This window comes from Neomonachus schauinslandi, chromosome 5, assembly GCF_002201575.2.
Source record: "Neomonachus schauinslandi chromosome 5, ASM220157v2, whole genome shotgun sequence".
In the NCBI taxonomy this organism is placed as follows: Eukaryota; Metazoa; Chordata; class Mammalia; order Carnivora; family Phocidae; genus Neomonachus; species Neomonachus schauinslandi.
In genome coordinates this window covers 155353929-155370906 of record NC_058407.1, presented here as the reverse complement: position 1 = coordinate 155370906, position 16978 = coordinate 155353929, and the positions used below count along the sequence as shown (strand labels likewise).

The window sequence follows — 16978 nt, the reverse complement described above, 5'->3', positions numbered from 1 at the left end:
TGTGCGTACGTGTTTGCAGCCAGGTATGCTACGTATTTTTGTAATTATTCCACAGTTTTCAGAAAAAAATTAATAATCTGTGTTTATGCAGTGTTCTGGCTCTGGCTCTGTCTCTCATCTCCACACATACACACTTTTCTTAGTTCTCTCATTCAGTCATTCTGTATGTTTTTACTACTTTTTGTCTGCTAAGTGCTTTCTTATTCTGAAAGAATGCTAGGAAGATCTCCCATGGTCGATGGATCACAGCATCCTGGCTCTCAGCAGCATTTGGATGACTATGACCTTGTCTCCATGATGCTGTTTTCTCTGCAGACGCCTTCCCAAAGTGCCCTGTATTAACCCCTTGAGAAATGGTATCCCTTCGTTGGTTAATTTCCCAGCTCCGGAGTCAAACTCTGCCTGGATCCAAATCTCACCTCTGCCCATGCCTCCTTGGGTCACTGGATAAACTAGCTAGGCTCTCAGCCTCAATTTTTCTCATCTATAAATTGGAACAAGAGTTTTTTTCAGGGTCACCTGTCTGGCGCAGTCAGAGCATGTAACTCTTAATCCCAGGGTTGTTAGTTCAAGCCCCATGTTGGGCATAGAGATTACTTTAAAAAAAAAAAGTCTTTTTCATAGGATTACTGTGGAGCTGAGACATGGTGACTCATGCAAAATGATAAGCACAGTGCCTGGCATTTAGCAAGTGATAAAAGAAATCATCATCATCATTATGGATATTGACATTATCCTAATAAACAAGATGGCTTTCAGTATGTTTTTGACCACAAAGATGCTTCCATCTACTCAAAGGGTAACATGAGAGAGAGGAAGGAAAAGGACATCCCAAAGATATCCGAGTCGCTAGAGGGAAAAACATCCCGGAGCGCCTCACTTCCAAAGAAAGACTTCCTAACCCAAATTCACAATTTTCATAATGATTTTTTCCTCCATTCACAAAACTTCCTCAAGCAGCTCCTAAAAATAGGAGGAGAGGTGATTCAAAGCAGAGGTGATTTTTCACACCCCTACATCTGTCTCCACATTTAATATTCAATTGTCCTCAGGGCGCATTGGGTGGCTCAGTCAGTTAAGCATCTGCCTTGGGCTCAGGTCATGATCCCAGGGTCTTGGGATCGAGCCCCATGTCAGGTTCCCTGCTCAACAGGGAGTCTGCTTCTCCCTCTGCCCCTCCCCCACTCTCTCACACACTCTCTCTGTATCTCAAATAAATAAATCTTTTAAAAAATAGTCAATTGTCCTCTTCCCAATTTCCAAAAGAAATACAAAAATAAGAGAACATCTGTATTTTTGTTGGCAATCAAGTAGGGTGCTATCCGCACAGCAGCAAAGTCTAGGAGCTCCCACAAATTAAATAATAGTAAGAGAACACGGAACAGTGGTTGGCAAACCTTATTTGCCTTTGTGGATTTTGCGAAATCTGGATATTACGATCCACTTCATGGTTTTCATTATATCGTCTCCTTTTTAGATAGCATACTCACTTTTAAAAGGAAGCCGACAGGTTACAAGTAGAAAGTAACTGTAAAAAAATAAACGTACGCAAATCAAAGTGACCCAAGTCCAAGTTGACGGCGTTACTTACCAAAGGCTCTGAGACTAATGTCTGCCCCTCCTTGTTAAAATGGGAGCTTAGCCAGCAGCGCGAGTTGAAGAACGTTACGGGTACAGCAACACTGGCTGAGACTTTCTCTCTGTGGTAATCTGAAGGTTTGAAGGAGCACTGGCCAAAGAACAGCTTGGCCAGGGTACCGTTCAGTATTACCAATGCCCCAACCATGTGCCATCGAAACTATGTATGGTCTAAGCCACTTTGGAAACTACAGATCAAGGGGGACTGACCAGCGGTGACCAGTCAATGGGACTCCTGACAGAATCCCACTAACAACCCTGGGCCAGACCACCAGGGACTAGATGACAGCCACCCATTTTGATCCATATTCAGGAAGGATGGGACATGTCACGGTGCCCTCGCTATGTGTGCTGGAGCCAGTGTGCTGTCCCTATTGCCCTGAATAGACTTGTGTCTGTTAGAAAAGAGAAGCAGGGACCCCTTTCAACTTTGACATGGGGAAAATGTGCCCCTATAGGGCAGTAGGGCTGACTGTTTGTTGTGTAGCTGTTTCCAGCTGTGGATCTTTCCAAAATGGCTCTAGGGAACAGGATCCCTGTTCTGACAAAGAAAAATTCCAAAAAATACAAAAGACTCTCCCTTCGTCTGATTTTGAAAAATTACAACTGGGACACTCATCATTCCTGTGCTCATCTGCCTATAAGGATGGGCAGATACAGAAGAATAACAGGATGTATGAAAAACTCAGTCAAGTAAAGAGAAACAATTAGAAATCAGATAAGTACCTCCCATGAAATAGTACTATTGCCAAAAGAGAGAAAATTCTAAAAAATATCTAGCTCATACTTTTAATGAGATTCAAGAAGCTAATGCATCTTTGAAAAGGGAACAATCTGAGATTAGGAAAGGTTACTTTCAGAAGGAAAATGTAATTACTAAATTTAAAAATCCACTGGAGACAATGAACACTAAGATGGATAATTCAGATAACAATTAGGGAATTGGAAGACAACCCTGAGAAATTTTTCTGGCAGTTGAACCTGATATTTATTATATTGATTAGAGTTGAACTGAATGTTTTGTATACCATTAAGAAAAATGCGTATTACCAAAATTAATATACAACATGAAAGGAGGGAATATAGCAACATGTATATCAGGAAAGACATATTATGATCCATCTTATGTAAAAAGTTCTTACAATTCAGTAAGAAAATGACAGGCAAAATCAGGACATAGTCATTTATAAATACAAACAAATGGCAATATACAAATGAAAATATTCAACATAATTAGTAGCAAAATATGTATGATAATGAAATTATGTAAATATGTATACTTAGTAACAAAATATGTATAATCTTTGCATTGTATCTGAAATTTACAATACCAGATGTTGACGAGTGTGGGTGAAATGAAAAGTATCACGCAGCACTGGTGAGAATGTAAATTAAAAAAAACTGCAGAACAGTTTGGCAACATTTTAATAGTACATATGTTCTCAAAGCCATGGATTCCAGGATTAGGAATTTCTTAGGAAATCATTAAAGCTATGCACAGAAGTTTTGCTGCAAGTATGTTTACTGTAGCATTATTTATCTAGTAAGCATTACACATCTTATAATAAGAATATGATTCTGTAAGTTGAGGCAGATCTATAGAACGGGCCACAGGAAAATGATTTTGCCTAAGATTACTGAATTATAAGGAAATGTGTTCATAATGCATTGTTAGATGAAAAATGAGGGCTGCTACCCAGTATGTATGGTAAAATTTCATTTTTTGTTTCATATACACACATGTGAGCACAGACACACACACATGCACACATACATAATACACACAGAAAAAACCTCTTAATAATGTCAACAGTGATTATCCCTGGACAATGGGATTCTGGATAGTATTCTGCTTTCTTATTTACATTTTTCTAATAATTATTCAATTAATAATAATCACTACCACTTACTGAGTGCTTACTATTCACCAGACACTGGGCGCTTCACTTATATTAACTATTTTAGTATCATAACAATCCTAGGACATAATTACTGCCATTATCTCCAAATGAGAAAAGGAGTCAGAGAGGCAAAGTAACTTCCCCAGGGGTACACAGCTAGGAAATGGAGGAGCAGAGACTCTAACCCAGGAAGTCTGATTCCAAAGCCTTAGTTTTTTGGGGGGAGGGGTGGGATTTGTAATAAGACCAAAATGACATTATTAGTAATAACAAAAGAAAGCTTAAAGAAACATAAATTTAAGTTAACAATTATACAATAGTTGTCTGTTCGCAAGAATACAAAGAAAAGAATGAAATAGGAAAGGAAAAAAACCCCTCAGAATCTGAAACATCATGATGGAAATGTGGCAATTATGACCGTAAACATTAAAACATTTCCTTAGGGAAAAGAAGAAAGACTTTTGGATTCAGGTCTGGTTTTTTGTTTTTTTTTTTTTGTTTTTCAATCCAATAACACGCCACGTGTTATACCAAATCAAAGGACTGAGATTAAACATAAGAAAATGGGCAGGATCCACTAGGCAAGAAGTATTCACCACTCTGCAACCAAAGGAGACATGGTGAAAGGTCAATCAGATGTCCTCATCTATTGGCTCCTCAACTTACTCTGGGCAGAAGTTGAAGTTCCTAAAAGGCCCCTGTGGGATCTCCCGAGGCCCCCTCATCCTGCCAGTCCTTGCTCCCCACTGATACCCCTTTGGAGATCCAGCTCCAGCTACACAGGTCACTTCGCTGACCCTCAAACCTACTAGGCATACTCCTGCCTCAGGGCCTTTGCATTTGCTGTTCTCGCCATCTGGGACAATCTCTCCCTAGATTTCCACAAGTTCACTCCCTCACCTCCCTTCAGGTCTCTGCCATGTGTCACCTTTTCAGTGAGTCCTTTCCTGAGAATTATATTAAATAAATTGGAGTATCACCCTCCTCCCACCCCCAGCATTCCCTATCCCTGTTTCTTGTTTACTTTTCTCTATAACAATTATTTTCAAATTTTTTTTTAAGTAGGCTCCATGCCCAGTGTGGAGCCCAGTTAGGGGCTTGAACTCATGACCCTGAGATCAAGACCTGAACTGAGATCAAGAGTTGGACGCTTAACTGACTGAGCCACCCAGGCTCCCCTTTCTATAGCATTTATCAGCTTCAAACATGCTATTTTTTACTACTCATGTTTTTTTTTTTTTAATTTTATGTATTATTCTCCAAATAAAAAGAAACCTCCATGAACCCAAAGATTCAGTATATAGGTACTTGCTATGTATATTCACTGCAGAAATGCCAGCAAAAAGGCAAAATCATGGGCAAAGAGTATTAACTGCAACAGACATAATTTTGTGTTGATATCAGTCATTTTTGAAAATAGGTCTTGAAGAGCTATATAGTCAATAATGATGCCACACACATATAAAGCAAAAAAACACGAGAAATGAAAGAAAATGTTCCAAAAAATGTTACTGGGAGAATCTTAATGAGCACTGTGCATTTTGGTCAGATGAAACAAATAAAAAAAAAATAGGATGGCATAAGAGATCTGGATATTATATTAAGATGGAATTAATCAACACTGAAATGCATGACCTACAAGTAGTAAAGGTAATCTTTTTACTAAGTGTCCACAGAATATTTAGTAACACTGAACTAAGCTAAATTGGAAAAAAAAAAAAAAAGGAAGAAAGAAAGAAAAGTGTACAAGGCATATTCTCTGACCATAAAGTACCAACACTGTCATTTGACATTAATAATGAAAAATGAAACAAAAAGCTAACACCAGTGATTTCCAAAATGCCCAAATAAAAGCACGCTTGAAAGGAAATTAAAAACACAATTGCATGGGACGCCTGGGTGGCTCACTCGGTTAAGCATCTGCCTTAGGCTCAGGTCATGATCCCAGGGTCCTGGGATCGAGTCCCGCATCAGGCTCCCTGCTCTGCGGGGAGTCTGCTTTTCCCTCTGCCTGCCGCTCCCCCAGCTTGTGCTCTCTCTGACAAATAAATAAATAAACTCTAAAACAAAAAACAAAAAAACAAAAACAAAAACCACAATTGCAGACCTTGGGCAAGCAACAAAAGCTGGAGTGTGACATATCACAGCTCGGAGGAAATCTTTATTCCCCCCAATGCCTGTTCTTTATTCTTGAAGAGCAGAGTCCGTTAAGAGAGGAAAAATAAATTAGCAAAGTGTTCGACTGAAAATCACAGGCAACCACCCAACAAATCCACAGAAAAGAAGAAGACTGAAACACAGAATTGATACGTAAATCCCAGAGCTCATTCTTTGCAGAAAAATAAACCACAGCAGAACAGATGAACCCCTGGAAAACAAGGGGAAGGAAAGGAGACAGCAAAAACAAATAAAATTAGAAACAAAGGAGTGGATCTGACAACAGATGCGGGGCTGGTGGCAAAGTGGCAGATGAGGGGCCTGAGGCTGGCACGCCACATCTGGGAACTCAGACAGCAGCCTTTTGCCTTTCTGCTGCATGGTCTTCAATTACAGTACAACAGAATAGCTGGGAGAGCTCATCCCCTACCAGATGGGGAAACTGAGTCTCGGAGATGGCATGGAACTCACCCAAGACCCCACAGGGACAAGAATCCAAATTTCTAGAATTTGATCCATTTACAGTCAAGACAGCATCACAGATGTCTTGGCCCTGAATCGTTTAGGGGCGACTTTTAGCTGCAAAAACAAAGAGGGCTTTTATCTGCAAAAGAGGACTTTAATCTGCAAAATCTGAAGAGGGCTTTTATTCAGCAAAAGTTCCCTCCTATAATTCCATCAATTTCACAACTCTCCTAGGAGGAGTGATGAGGGATGCTGCAATTAGCCCTGACTAATGGAATTGTAATGGCTGAGAAGGCTGGAGTACAGAGAGGTGAAGTGATTCACCTGAAGTCACAAAGCATCCATCCACTTAGGAGAGCCAAGGTCAAAACGACCCATCTACCTTCTAGGCCTCTGCCAAACCCCTGTACCAGGAGGCAAAATGGGATGTGCATGTGCTTAGACCCTGGCATCCCAAAGACCTGGACCCAAACTCAAGCACCGTCACATACGAGCTGTGTGTCCTTTCACACATTGCTTGACTACTCTGATCCCAGGAACGACGCTCCGCCCAGAACTGGTGGGAGAATTGAAGGATGATGACGTGTACGTGTGGGGATAATTTGGACTCCGTCCTTTTGTCCTCCCTGCACTCTGCTCTTTCCAGGGAGCAGATGGGACCGGCATCAGACCAGGAAGAGGTGGTACCAGTGGGAGAGAGTCCTGACCATTTGGGCTTGAAGAACCATGAGAAGTGAGCAAGGATGAGGCAAAAGCAGAGGGGCATTGCCCAGCCTTCTCTGCCCTTGGCAGACACCTACGTGGAGGGCCACACATCACAGCTGCTGCAGGCCAGGGATATAGGGATCACTCAGACAGCACTCCTGGCCCGCATGCAGGAGGCTGAGAAATAAGAGCTCACACAGGTAGCCTGCAGAGTGGGAAAAAGAGGACACTATGTGGAGGGACCTCACAACGAGAGGCAACAGGCCAGGACCTGGGACTCCAACAGGAAGCCAGAAATGAGGCTCCAAAGCTGGCGGGGGTGGGTAGGGGAACCCGTCCAGCCTCAGTGGGCACGGGTTCAGGAACCAGGCAGGATCAGCTACTGTGCAGCAGTTAAGCCCAGAAGGCATACCACATGCAGGAGGGTCCCCTTATCACCACCAGGAGGTCACGAAACTGCCTAAGAAAGTCTGGGTGCATCACAGAAAAGAAAGAGGCTATTCGTGGGTATCAATGTGTGACTCCAGGACACCTGGAAAGTGATCAGCCCAGAGCCCGGCATCCAGTTAAGAGTCAATAAGTGGTAGCTATTGCTCTGGTAATTATTATCATTATGTTCTCTCTCTCCTGTCTCACTTAGGATCATACATTCTTTCTCTTTAACGTCCTTATGCCTGAGTTAAAGAGGAAGGAACATGCAATCTGTCACTAGAGCTAACAGCAGCATGCAAAGTCAGATCATCCATACGTTAAGAAAAATTACCCAAGTTTTTATCATGAATGGATGTCGTACTTTGTCAAATTCCTTTTTTTTTTTTTTTTGCATCTATTGAGATGATTGTATTTTTTTTTTATCCTTTCTTTTGTTGATGAGATGTATCATGCTGATTGAACCACCCTTGCATCCCCAGGATAAATCTCACTTGATCGCAGTGAATGACTTTCTTTTTTAATGTATCGTTGGATTTGGTTTGCTAGTATTTGGTGGAGAATTGCCGCACCTATGTGAAACAGGAAAATGGCAAAAAGATGGCAGCGTGACCTCTTACTGTCATGCAAGAACATTTTCTAAATAGTTATCTCCTTCCCCGCTACTACTTATTAGTCTATTACTTAGAACTGTTACTTATAATCCACAAGACAGTAGGGCCCAGATGGCCTCCCAGCTCTGCAAAGACAAACGCTAACTTTTAGAAGTTCTTCCAGTCTGGGGCGCCTGGCTGGCTTTAGTCGGGTAAGCATGCAACTCTTGATCTCTGGGTTATGAGTTCGAGCCCCACGTTGGGTGTAGAGGTTGCTTAAAAATAAAATCTTTTAAAAAGAAGAAGAAAAAAAGAAGTTTTTCCAGTCCAGTAGACGGATCGCCTCCAAGGTTGTGATTTCGTTGCCCTGTTTGGCAGCCGGCTTTACCTCTAACTTAGCAAAGTGACTTCAGCATTCCTATGTTTCCTGGTATACCAGTCTCAGCTTCTCAAACCTTTGGAATCAGTCATTGATGTTCCTGGTCTCCCCATTCGTGAGCTAAGGAAAACTGTGACAAATGCTCCTTCCCTATTTTTTTGAGAATTCTGTTGTTAACCGTTTGTGATCTGTACTTTAACACACCTTAGTACTTTTGGTTTTTTTGTACCCACTTGGCTTTCATCCTCCTTCACATCTGTCATCATGTTCTCATTGATTAGTCATTGGTGTCATTTCTTCTCACTCCAGAAGCTAAGCACCATGAGGGCATGTCTGTCTTATACCTGACGGATCTCTAGTGACTAGAATGGACTAGAGAGAGACTCAAAATCTATTTGAATAAAAGTCTATGATAAATACAGGGGCACCTGGGTGGCTCAGTCGGTTGAATGTCTGACTCTTGGTCTCATCTCAGGGTGGTGAGATGGAGCCCTGCGTCAGGCTCTGCACTCAGCGGGGAGTCTGCTTGAGATTCTCTCTTTCCCTCTGCGCTCCCCCCGCCCTCCCAGATCGCATTCTTTCTCTCTCAGATAAATAAATCTTTAAAAAACAACAACAAAGTCTATGATGAAAAGGGAGGAGAGACAAGGAGGTTGTACGGTGAGCAATGGAAAGGATATGTGGTCCAAGTGACACATTCTCTTTCTTGCTAAACTGGTCTGATTTTTATTTTCTTTCACTTGTAACTGGAAAAGCCCCCAGTGAGACCATTCAGAAAGGAGACAATTTCTCTTAAAGAGATAAGGGCAGCCAGTAATCCCCGCTTTGCTCAAAGCTATGGTGCCAGGTTGGACTTTGTATTCTGACTCCTTTTACTCAGATGACGGTGAAACCAACAAATGCTAAGGCGGCTCACCCAGTCTCTTCGCTGGGAATACTGAGCAAGGATTTTTTGCCATGAGAAGGGAACGAAGCAAAAACTGCAGAACAAAGGAGACACTGCAGCTGCCCACTGCCGTAACCTCCCAGCACCTCCGTGGCCAGGCTTGGTAAGCAGTCCCAATGAAGGAGCATCTTCGTACGGAGCCAGAATCTGACAGTGGATTGTGTATATCTTTAGGGTATATTGTGAGAGCCACTTTAGTGCCCATGGGGCCAGTCAAGACATGTAACTGTGTAAAGTTAGATGGATATAAAGCAATAGGGGACGGTGGAGACTATGGCAAACAGAAAATTCGTGTCCTGTCTGAAGGAGGCATTAACTAACTTCTCACCTGTTCTCAATTCTTGCCTTCTAGGCCCAGTGCATCCAGATATTTCTGGCTTTGCAAACCAGAAGTCCAGATTTTTTTTTTTTTAAGTAGGCTCCATGCCCAGCATGGAGCCCAATGCAGGGCTTGAACTTACAACACTGAGATGAAGCTGAGATCAAAAGTAGGACATTTGGGATGCCTGGGTAGCTCAGTCAGTTAAGCATCTGTCTTAGGCTCAGGTCATGATCCCAGGGTCCTGGGATCAAGCCCCGCATCAGGCTCCCTGCTCAGCGGGGAGTCTGCTTCTCCCTCTCCCTCTGCCCCTCTCTCTCTCTCTCTCAAATAAATAAATAAAATCTTTAAAAAAAGGTTGGATGCTTAACCAACTGAGCCACCCAGGCACCCCCAGAAGTCCAGATTTTTATGGAAAATGTCCCGATTTTGAAAATACTAGCAACTGATTTTTTCTTTTTAAGTACAAGGGCCAAATAAAACATTTCCATGAGGCAGATCTGATCTACCAACCATCACTCTGACTCTGCTTTAGTATTTCACTTTTAGGACAAAAAGGAAAACATCCTTCTTCCCATAATCGATGCACCAAGCTATATGGTAGCTTTCAAAGCAAAATCCTGCTTACCAGCCATCAACACCAGCTTTCTGCAGTTCGGAAATCCCAAACGACAAAGATCCCATGAAGTCATTCCTGCTGGTCAGATCCCAATCCCAAATCTCTACAGACAGTCTTCTGTCTTTGTCCGATTCTTTCAGTTGGCTACCAAGCGCAAAAAGAGAGAAGTCAGCGGAGGTTACAGTGATTTCTCAAGCAGATGAAATGTTTAAGAGGATAAGGCCTGAAGGTAGGCATTTTTAAAGATTACAAGCTGTTGCAAGCAACATATTCCATTTCCCTCCCAGGCAAGCTCCCCAGGGAGGGAGAGCTTCTCAAGTTCCACAGCCTGTGGCTCAGCTGGGTGGAGGACCTGGGCCAGCTCCATCAGAAGCAGTTCTAGCTGCTTCTGCTGCCTTAAGTCTTAATAGAGTTCGTGATGTTCGGGAAACCCTATTGACACAGTCGCTATAAGAAATATGGATATCAATTATATAATTGCATGACTGGTTGCACACACGGGAGTTAGCATGAGGCTGAGGACATCTGTGGAGGAAGCAGTCTTGTCAGTGCTGGTGGGGGGAAACTGTTCTGAGGCATGTCCTTGATTGAGGCTGAGGTGCAACCCCACTTTTGCCCTGAGAGAGGAAACGGGGGATGGGGCTCCCACAAGGAATCGTGCCTTTGGCCCGTAGCCTCCAGAGTCAGAGTGTCAGAAGCTGAATCCTCCTCAACCCCATATTTGCTGGGGGACTCTGGCCACATTCTTTAACCTCTATAAGCCCCATTGGTTAAACGGGGATGAAATGGTCAATGAACTGAGACCATTCAATAGAGTGCTTTTTATAACTGGGATATGCTCCTTAAATATTGGCTGATGTCACTAACCCTTGTGGGCCCAGATGCATCAAAAAGTGAGCCCAGGTTCTTGGAGCACTGGCCCGGGAAGATCCTCCATGGAAGGTGGCAGAGAACTCTCAACAGGCTGCAGACCCAGCATATCCATATCCACAGACTCAGCCCTAGAGGGGTTATCACCACACCCTATGGGTTATGTCCCACTGTTCACTGAGACCAGAGCTTCTCCCACAACTTGCCTTCACCTAGCAACACATCACACTACTTTCTATCCCACCCACTCCCCACACCACAGACATTCTCAACTCTATTAAAAAAAATAAGTTCCAATTTTTACTTGGCTTGCAATGCAAAAATGCAGATGGAAGGGGAGGAAGGGGAGGGAGGAGGGAGAAAGGGAGGGAGGGAAGGAGAAGGAGGGAGGGAAGGAGAGGGAGGGAGGAAATGAAATGGAAGCCGGGAGGAGCACTCTCTGATCTCAGGTGGCCCAGAAGCCAACCCCCACCGCCCACGCTGGGCAGGGATAATTTTAACTTACAATCTGAATGTCTCGTTCCACTCAGGGTTGAGGGAGCACTTGATGGTTTTGGTCTTCTGCTTGCTCTCACTCTTGGGGTCGGGAATCAGTTTCAGTTTCACGTAAGGGTCTGACAAACCATTGGGGTCCATAGGTACAAGGTTTTTAGCATCTCTTACTAAAAAGAGAAAACGCAATTTCAGCATTAATAGCCCCGCAATGTTTAAGCATCGACCAGTGAGGGCTGGACAACATGTGGATGAGTCCTTGGCATCCCACTCATTTAAGAGGAATTGTAACTTAGGAACATCAATAGCTAAGAAGCATGCAAAGCGAGACAGACGGGTAAGATGCAGCCTCTGCTGTATATGAGTTCGAAACGGATTTCTGACTTTCATACTGCTCTACCCACTGTGCCCCCAAGATTAACTGTACGCTCTCTTAAGTTTGTGTTCCACAAAGCCAACAAGAAAGATCGGCTTCTTTCACCGCGCGTGATGTTTTCAGGGCTCATCCACGTTGTGGTGCCTGTAAGTAGTACAACTATGGCTGAATATTATCCCCTTGTATGGATATACCAAACTTTGTTTATCCATTCATCTGTCGGACACGGTTGCTCCCACTTTTTGGCTCTAGTGAATAGTGCTGCTATGAACATCTGTGCACTCTGACACAGAAGGTCACATGTGGTAGGATTCCATTTGTATGAAACACCCAGAAAAGGTAAATCCACAGAGACAGAAAAAGCAGACCAGTGGTGCCCAGGAGCTGGTGGGGAGGGGGGAATGGGGAGTGGCCACGTAATGGGGAAGGGGTTTCCTTTACTGGTGATAACACTTCTTGGAACTAGACACGGGGGATGGTCGCACAACCCCGTGAACATACTAAATGCCAGTGAAGGGTACACTTTAAGATGGCTAATGGTTAATTTTATCTTATGTGAGTTTTACCTCAATCCAAAAAGCAAAAGCTAAAAGAGAAAGAGTTGCTCTCCAAACCAGGGCGCACCTGTCATCCACGGGGCACCCGTAACCATGACCCAGACAGCCCAGACAGAAGGCTGGAAAGATATTGCAGCATTGTAGGTATTGATTCCACCCTCAATGAAGAACACTGAGTAAAGGAGCCTGTAAGACTGGCTTAAAGAAGGAAGGAAGCAGAGGGACAGTGTAGTGGAGACAAGGCTACGAGATGTCAGGTTTTGCATCTTGCCTTGCAGTTACTTCACATTTGGGGACCTCGATTTCTTGACCAATGAGATGGAGATGATACATACTTCATTGGGTTGTTGTAAGAGTATAATCGGATGCAGAATATACACGTTTAGCACAGAAGCTGGCTCCCAGGGAATAGTCAATAAACGCCAGCTATATTTTTGCTATTTTATTATTATTACTACACATATTCAGGGTCTCCTCTCATTACACTTGTCCACTTTTATTAAGAAGAGTTAACCATTTCCAAGTGGATGTCTGGGTCTTCTTCTTTGAGAGTAATGCATCTGACCTTCCCACTTGAACCTTTCCAGAGGGCTCCTCAAACCTTAGTGTGTATAAGAGTCACCCACATGGCTTGTGAGGCACATATCCCTGGGACCCACTCCTACAGATGGATTCTGATTCAGTGACTCTGGAGGGAGAGCTGCTCACTTGTTTTTCTCACACGTTCCCAGGTGATGATGCTACTGCTGGAGGTCCATACAGCACACATTAAGTAAAGCGTTTCTGGATGATATAATTTCTTCAGATCCACATGCATCTTCCCCATAGAATATAATCTCCAACTGTTACTTTCTCTCATTTCTTGAGCCTTCCAGGGAAAATAGCATGTGCCAGTTCCTAGGCTGGGATCTTGTAATGACACATCTATCACAGAGTAAGCTGCATAAAAACATGATCTGAGGTGCACTGACGTGCCAGAAACTTGTCTGTCTGGTTGAGTGGCAACACATATGCAAGTGGGAATGGCTCACATCTCTTCTCTCTGTCAAGGCCCACACCCCCTTCCCACCTCACTCCCCGTGTTATGAACTGACACCACGGGACCATCACCAGAACTTTCTTCTACTGTAAGTTTACGAGTTCACAGCTCCTTCCGAGGGCTCTTGACAAGACAAGTGTGTGCTGGAGTCTTGAGCCAAACTTTATAATTAATGCTTTAAGAATGACCTGTCCTTGGGCCTCTGCTTCTCCTGAACCCAATATTCGTGACTGAGACATGACTCCATCTCCCCCCTAGCCCTTATAGATCCTTCCTTCCCCTTTTGTCCTTTTGAATCTATCCTCCACTGAAGAGGTCAAAAATTGCCATGGACAGGAAAGGAGCGGAGTTGATTCTGGGCCTGCTGCCGTTCACATCTCAAGAGCTCTAGCTCCCGAAACCACCACATCATGAGCAGGTGACAGCAGCTGCAGGCTAAGATCCAGAGGCCTGTTCCTCCTGAAGCTTTTCAAAGTAGAGACATGTTTCCCAGCCACGATGTACTGAGGAAGCAAATCTCTCTAGACCACACTTGGCGAGACTGACTTTGATTTTTCTTGATAAATATTTCTTTACTATCTTTGTTGAAATCCAGCCAGCCCAGATGGTACAAAATGCCTCACACAAAGCAGAAATAGCAACCTTCCCCCCCCTGGTGGAAGTGTGCTAAATGTACAGAAGAGAAGTGTCCTGATCCAGAGAACACCGCTCGCCTTGGATGTGAAGCAGGTGGGGGGTGAGGTCTGGCTGTTTCCATCAAAGGGTCCTCAGAGCAAACAAGGCCTTCTGCATGCTGCTGAAAGTTACCTAAGTTACCAGTGCTGAATCCATAAAAAGGCAGCATTACTGTTAACTATTTTCCTAAGAATTGTTCTTCAAAAACTTTCCTACTCTTTCCCCCGACCCACCGCCCCGCAACCACCCAAAATACAACTATCTATTAGAAAAATCTGAATAATTGTGCTGCTCTAAAGCCTTTATCTCACACGTTGTGGGAGATAACCAGAAGCTTCTCTTTATCAACTCCTTTAAAAGGCACTTCCTTCAACATCATGAGTCCTCACTTGTCCTCCCTAGGTGTCCCCAGAACAGCTATTCAAAGTAATGCCCACTAATATTCAGTTATGTTTGAGGATGTCTGCAATGACAAAGCATAGGAAATACTGAGTGCCCCTCCACAGGGGAAGGGGTAACTAATCCATGCATATTCATACTGCGAAATACTACGCACATGTTAATCACACGGACTATCTACACGAACATGGTGAACAAAATGGCTAGGTGAAGAGAGATGATGACAATACAAAGTTTCTTCCTTTTTTTTTTTTTTTTAAGAAAAATGTGCACACCAGTGGTTCGATTGTGGCAACGTAGATCCCCGCTATGAATAAATCACAGCATTGGGTCAATGTACATTTCCTGATTCGGATCATTGTACCATGCCCGTGTAAGAGGATGTTTTCATTCCTGGGAAATACACACTCAGGTATTTACATTTTTTTTTCATTTTATTATGTTATGTTAATCACCATACATTACATCATTAGTTTTTGATGTAGTGTTCCATCACACTCAAGTATTTAGGGCAAATGGGAACCATACACTCCAACTTACTGTCAGATGGCTCAGAAAAAAAACATATACATTTATAAAAATATTTAATAGAGAGGGCGCCTGGGTGGCTCAGTTGGTTAAGCGACTGCCTTAGGCTCAGGTCACGATCCCGGAGTCCCGGGATCGAGTCCCACATCGGGCTCCCTGCTCGGCGGGGAGTCTGCTTCTCCCTCTAACCCTACCCCCTCTTGCGCTCTCTCTCTCACTCTCTCTCTCTCTCAAATAAATAAATAAAATCTTTAGAAAAAAAATATTTAACAGAGAGAATGATAAACCAAATGGGGCAAAATATGAACAATTGGTAAATCAGGTAAAGAGGATGCGGATGTTCCCTGTACTAGCCATGCAACTTTTCTGTAATTTTGAGATTATGTCAAAATAAATGGATTTGAAAAACAGGGCCCTCCAAATCTTCAAGAGAAAAGTACCATAAATTTTCTGCTGAGCATCAGGTGCTGCATGGAAGTGTTGGATCACTTCCATACATTGTACACCAGAATCTAATGTTACACTTTATGTTAACTAACTAGAATTAAAATTAAAAACTTAAAAAAATAAAACAACAACAACAAATGTTCTACAATGTCATATATGAATTTAAATATATAGAAAAGAACCTGGTTGGGGCGCCTGGGTGGCTCAGTCGTTAAGCATCTGCCTTTGGCTCAGGTCATGATCCCAGGGTCCTGGGATCGAGCCCCGCATCGGGCTCCCTGCTCCGCGGGAAGCCTGCTTCTCCCTCTCCCACTCCCCCTGCTTGTGTTCCCTCTCTCGCTGTGTCTCTCTCTGTCAAATAAATAAATAAAAAATCTTTAAAAAAAAAAAAGAAAAGAACCTGGAAGGATATACCCCAAATTTACTTAATGTAATGACTGTATCTGGGGAAGAGGTAGAGAAACCTGGTTTCGGGGTTGTGGGCAAAATAGACTTCAGCCTTACCTGTCACATTCTGAATTTATTACAAAGAGAAAGCATTTTTGTATTAATTGTGTTATTTAAACTAAATTTTTAAAAAACAACTCCGTTGTGCATCTCCGGCCTCTAAGAACCCACGGCCCTTGGCCTTCAGGGCCCCCCATCCTGTTCTCCAAAAACCATAGAGCAATTGGGTCTGCAGAATGAAGCTCAAAAACTCATGATCTGGATCACAGAACCTTTGGTGAACAACACACAGACCTGGGATGACCTCACTGAGATCAGATGGACACCCTCAGCACCTACCCTGAGATCACAGCAGGGATGGAGGCAGAGAGACTCAACAGGCTAAAAAAAAAAAAAATGACAGAGCCACCAACCTATTTTTGCTATCCTGCCCTGCTCACTTCCTATTCCTGTGGGCCCCCGGTGGCTGACAGCTTACCTGGGCCTTTGGTTAACCCCCAATCCCTCCCCACTGCCGGCCACACCCTCTCTAGTTACAAGCTTCTTTGGCCCTTTGCTCCAAAGTCTACCCCTGGATCTGTGTCCCTTCGAGTCCTATTCACTTGTTACTTCCTCTAACCCCAAGATTCTCTGATGCTATGGCTTTGGTGAGCCTCGGATGCATCAGAATCCCCTTCCCATAGGCATCTTAACTGGCCATCCCCTGTGGCCTCATCAGATAGGCTCTAACCGCAAAGCGAGCCAACCCGGGGTCTCTGGGCACCCACACGCAACATTGAGGTCACCCCTAGTGTGTTGTGGCCAAGGGCTCCTGGGACAGCTGGCCTCCTGCCACTGCTGGCGGGGGTACAGTTATTGCACCTCGAATTATCTGTGCTGAGACAGACTTCCAGCTGGGACCGTCACAGTGTGTCTAGAAGAGAGCCCGTCAAGTCACGGCAAGTGAAACGAGGGTGGAGCGTTAGTACAGAGGAGACCGGGAACTAAATTAGCAACA

At 43.7% G+C, this 16978-nt stretch overlaps 1 protein-coding gene across 1 annotated transcript in view; it reads right to left on the bottom strand.

Annotated features, from left to right (window-relative positions):
• The window catches only part of PRKCB (protein kinase C beta), a 190029-nt gene that overhangs the window by 89721 nt on the left and 83330 nt on the right, over positions 1-16978 (bottom strand). Inside the window, exons 5-6 of the mRNA XM_021686834.1 lie at positions 11527-11683; positions 10161-10295 (exon numbers count right to left, since the gene is read on the bottom strand). Of these exons, the coding sequence (XP_021542509.1) occupies positions 10161-10295; positions 11527-11683 (292 nt within the window). The remainder of the gene's footprint in view (positions 1-10160; positions 10296-11526; positions 11684-16978) is intronic.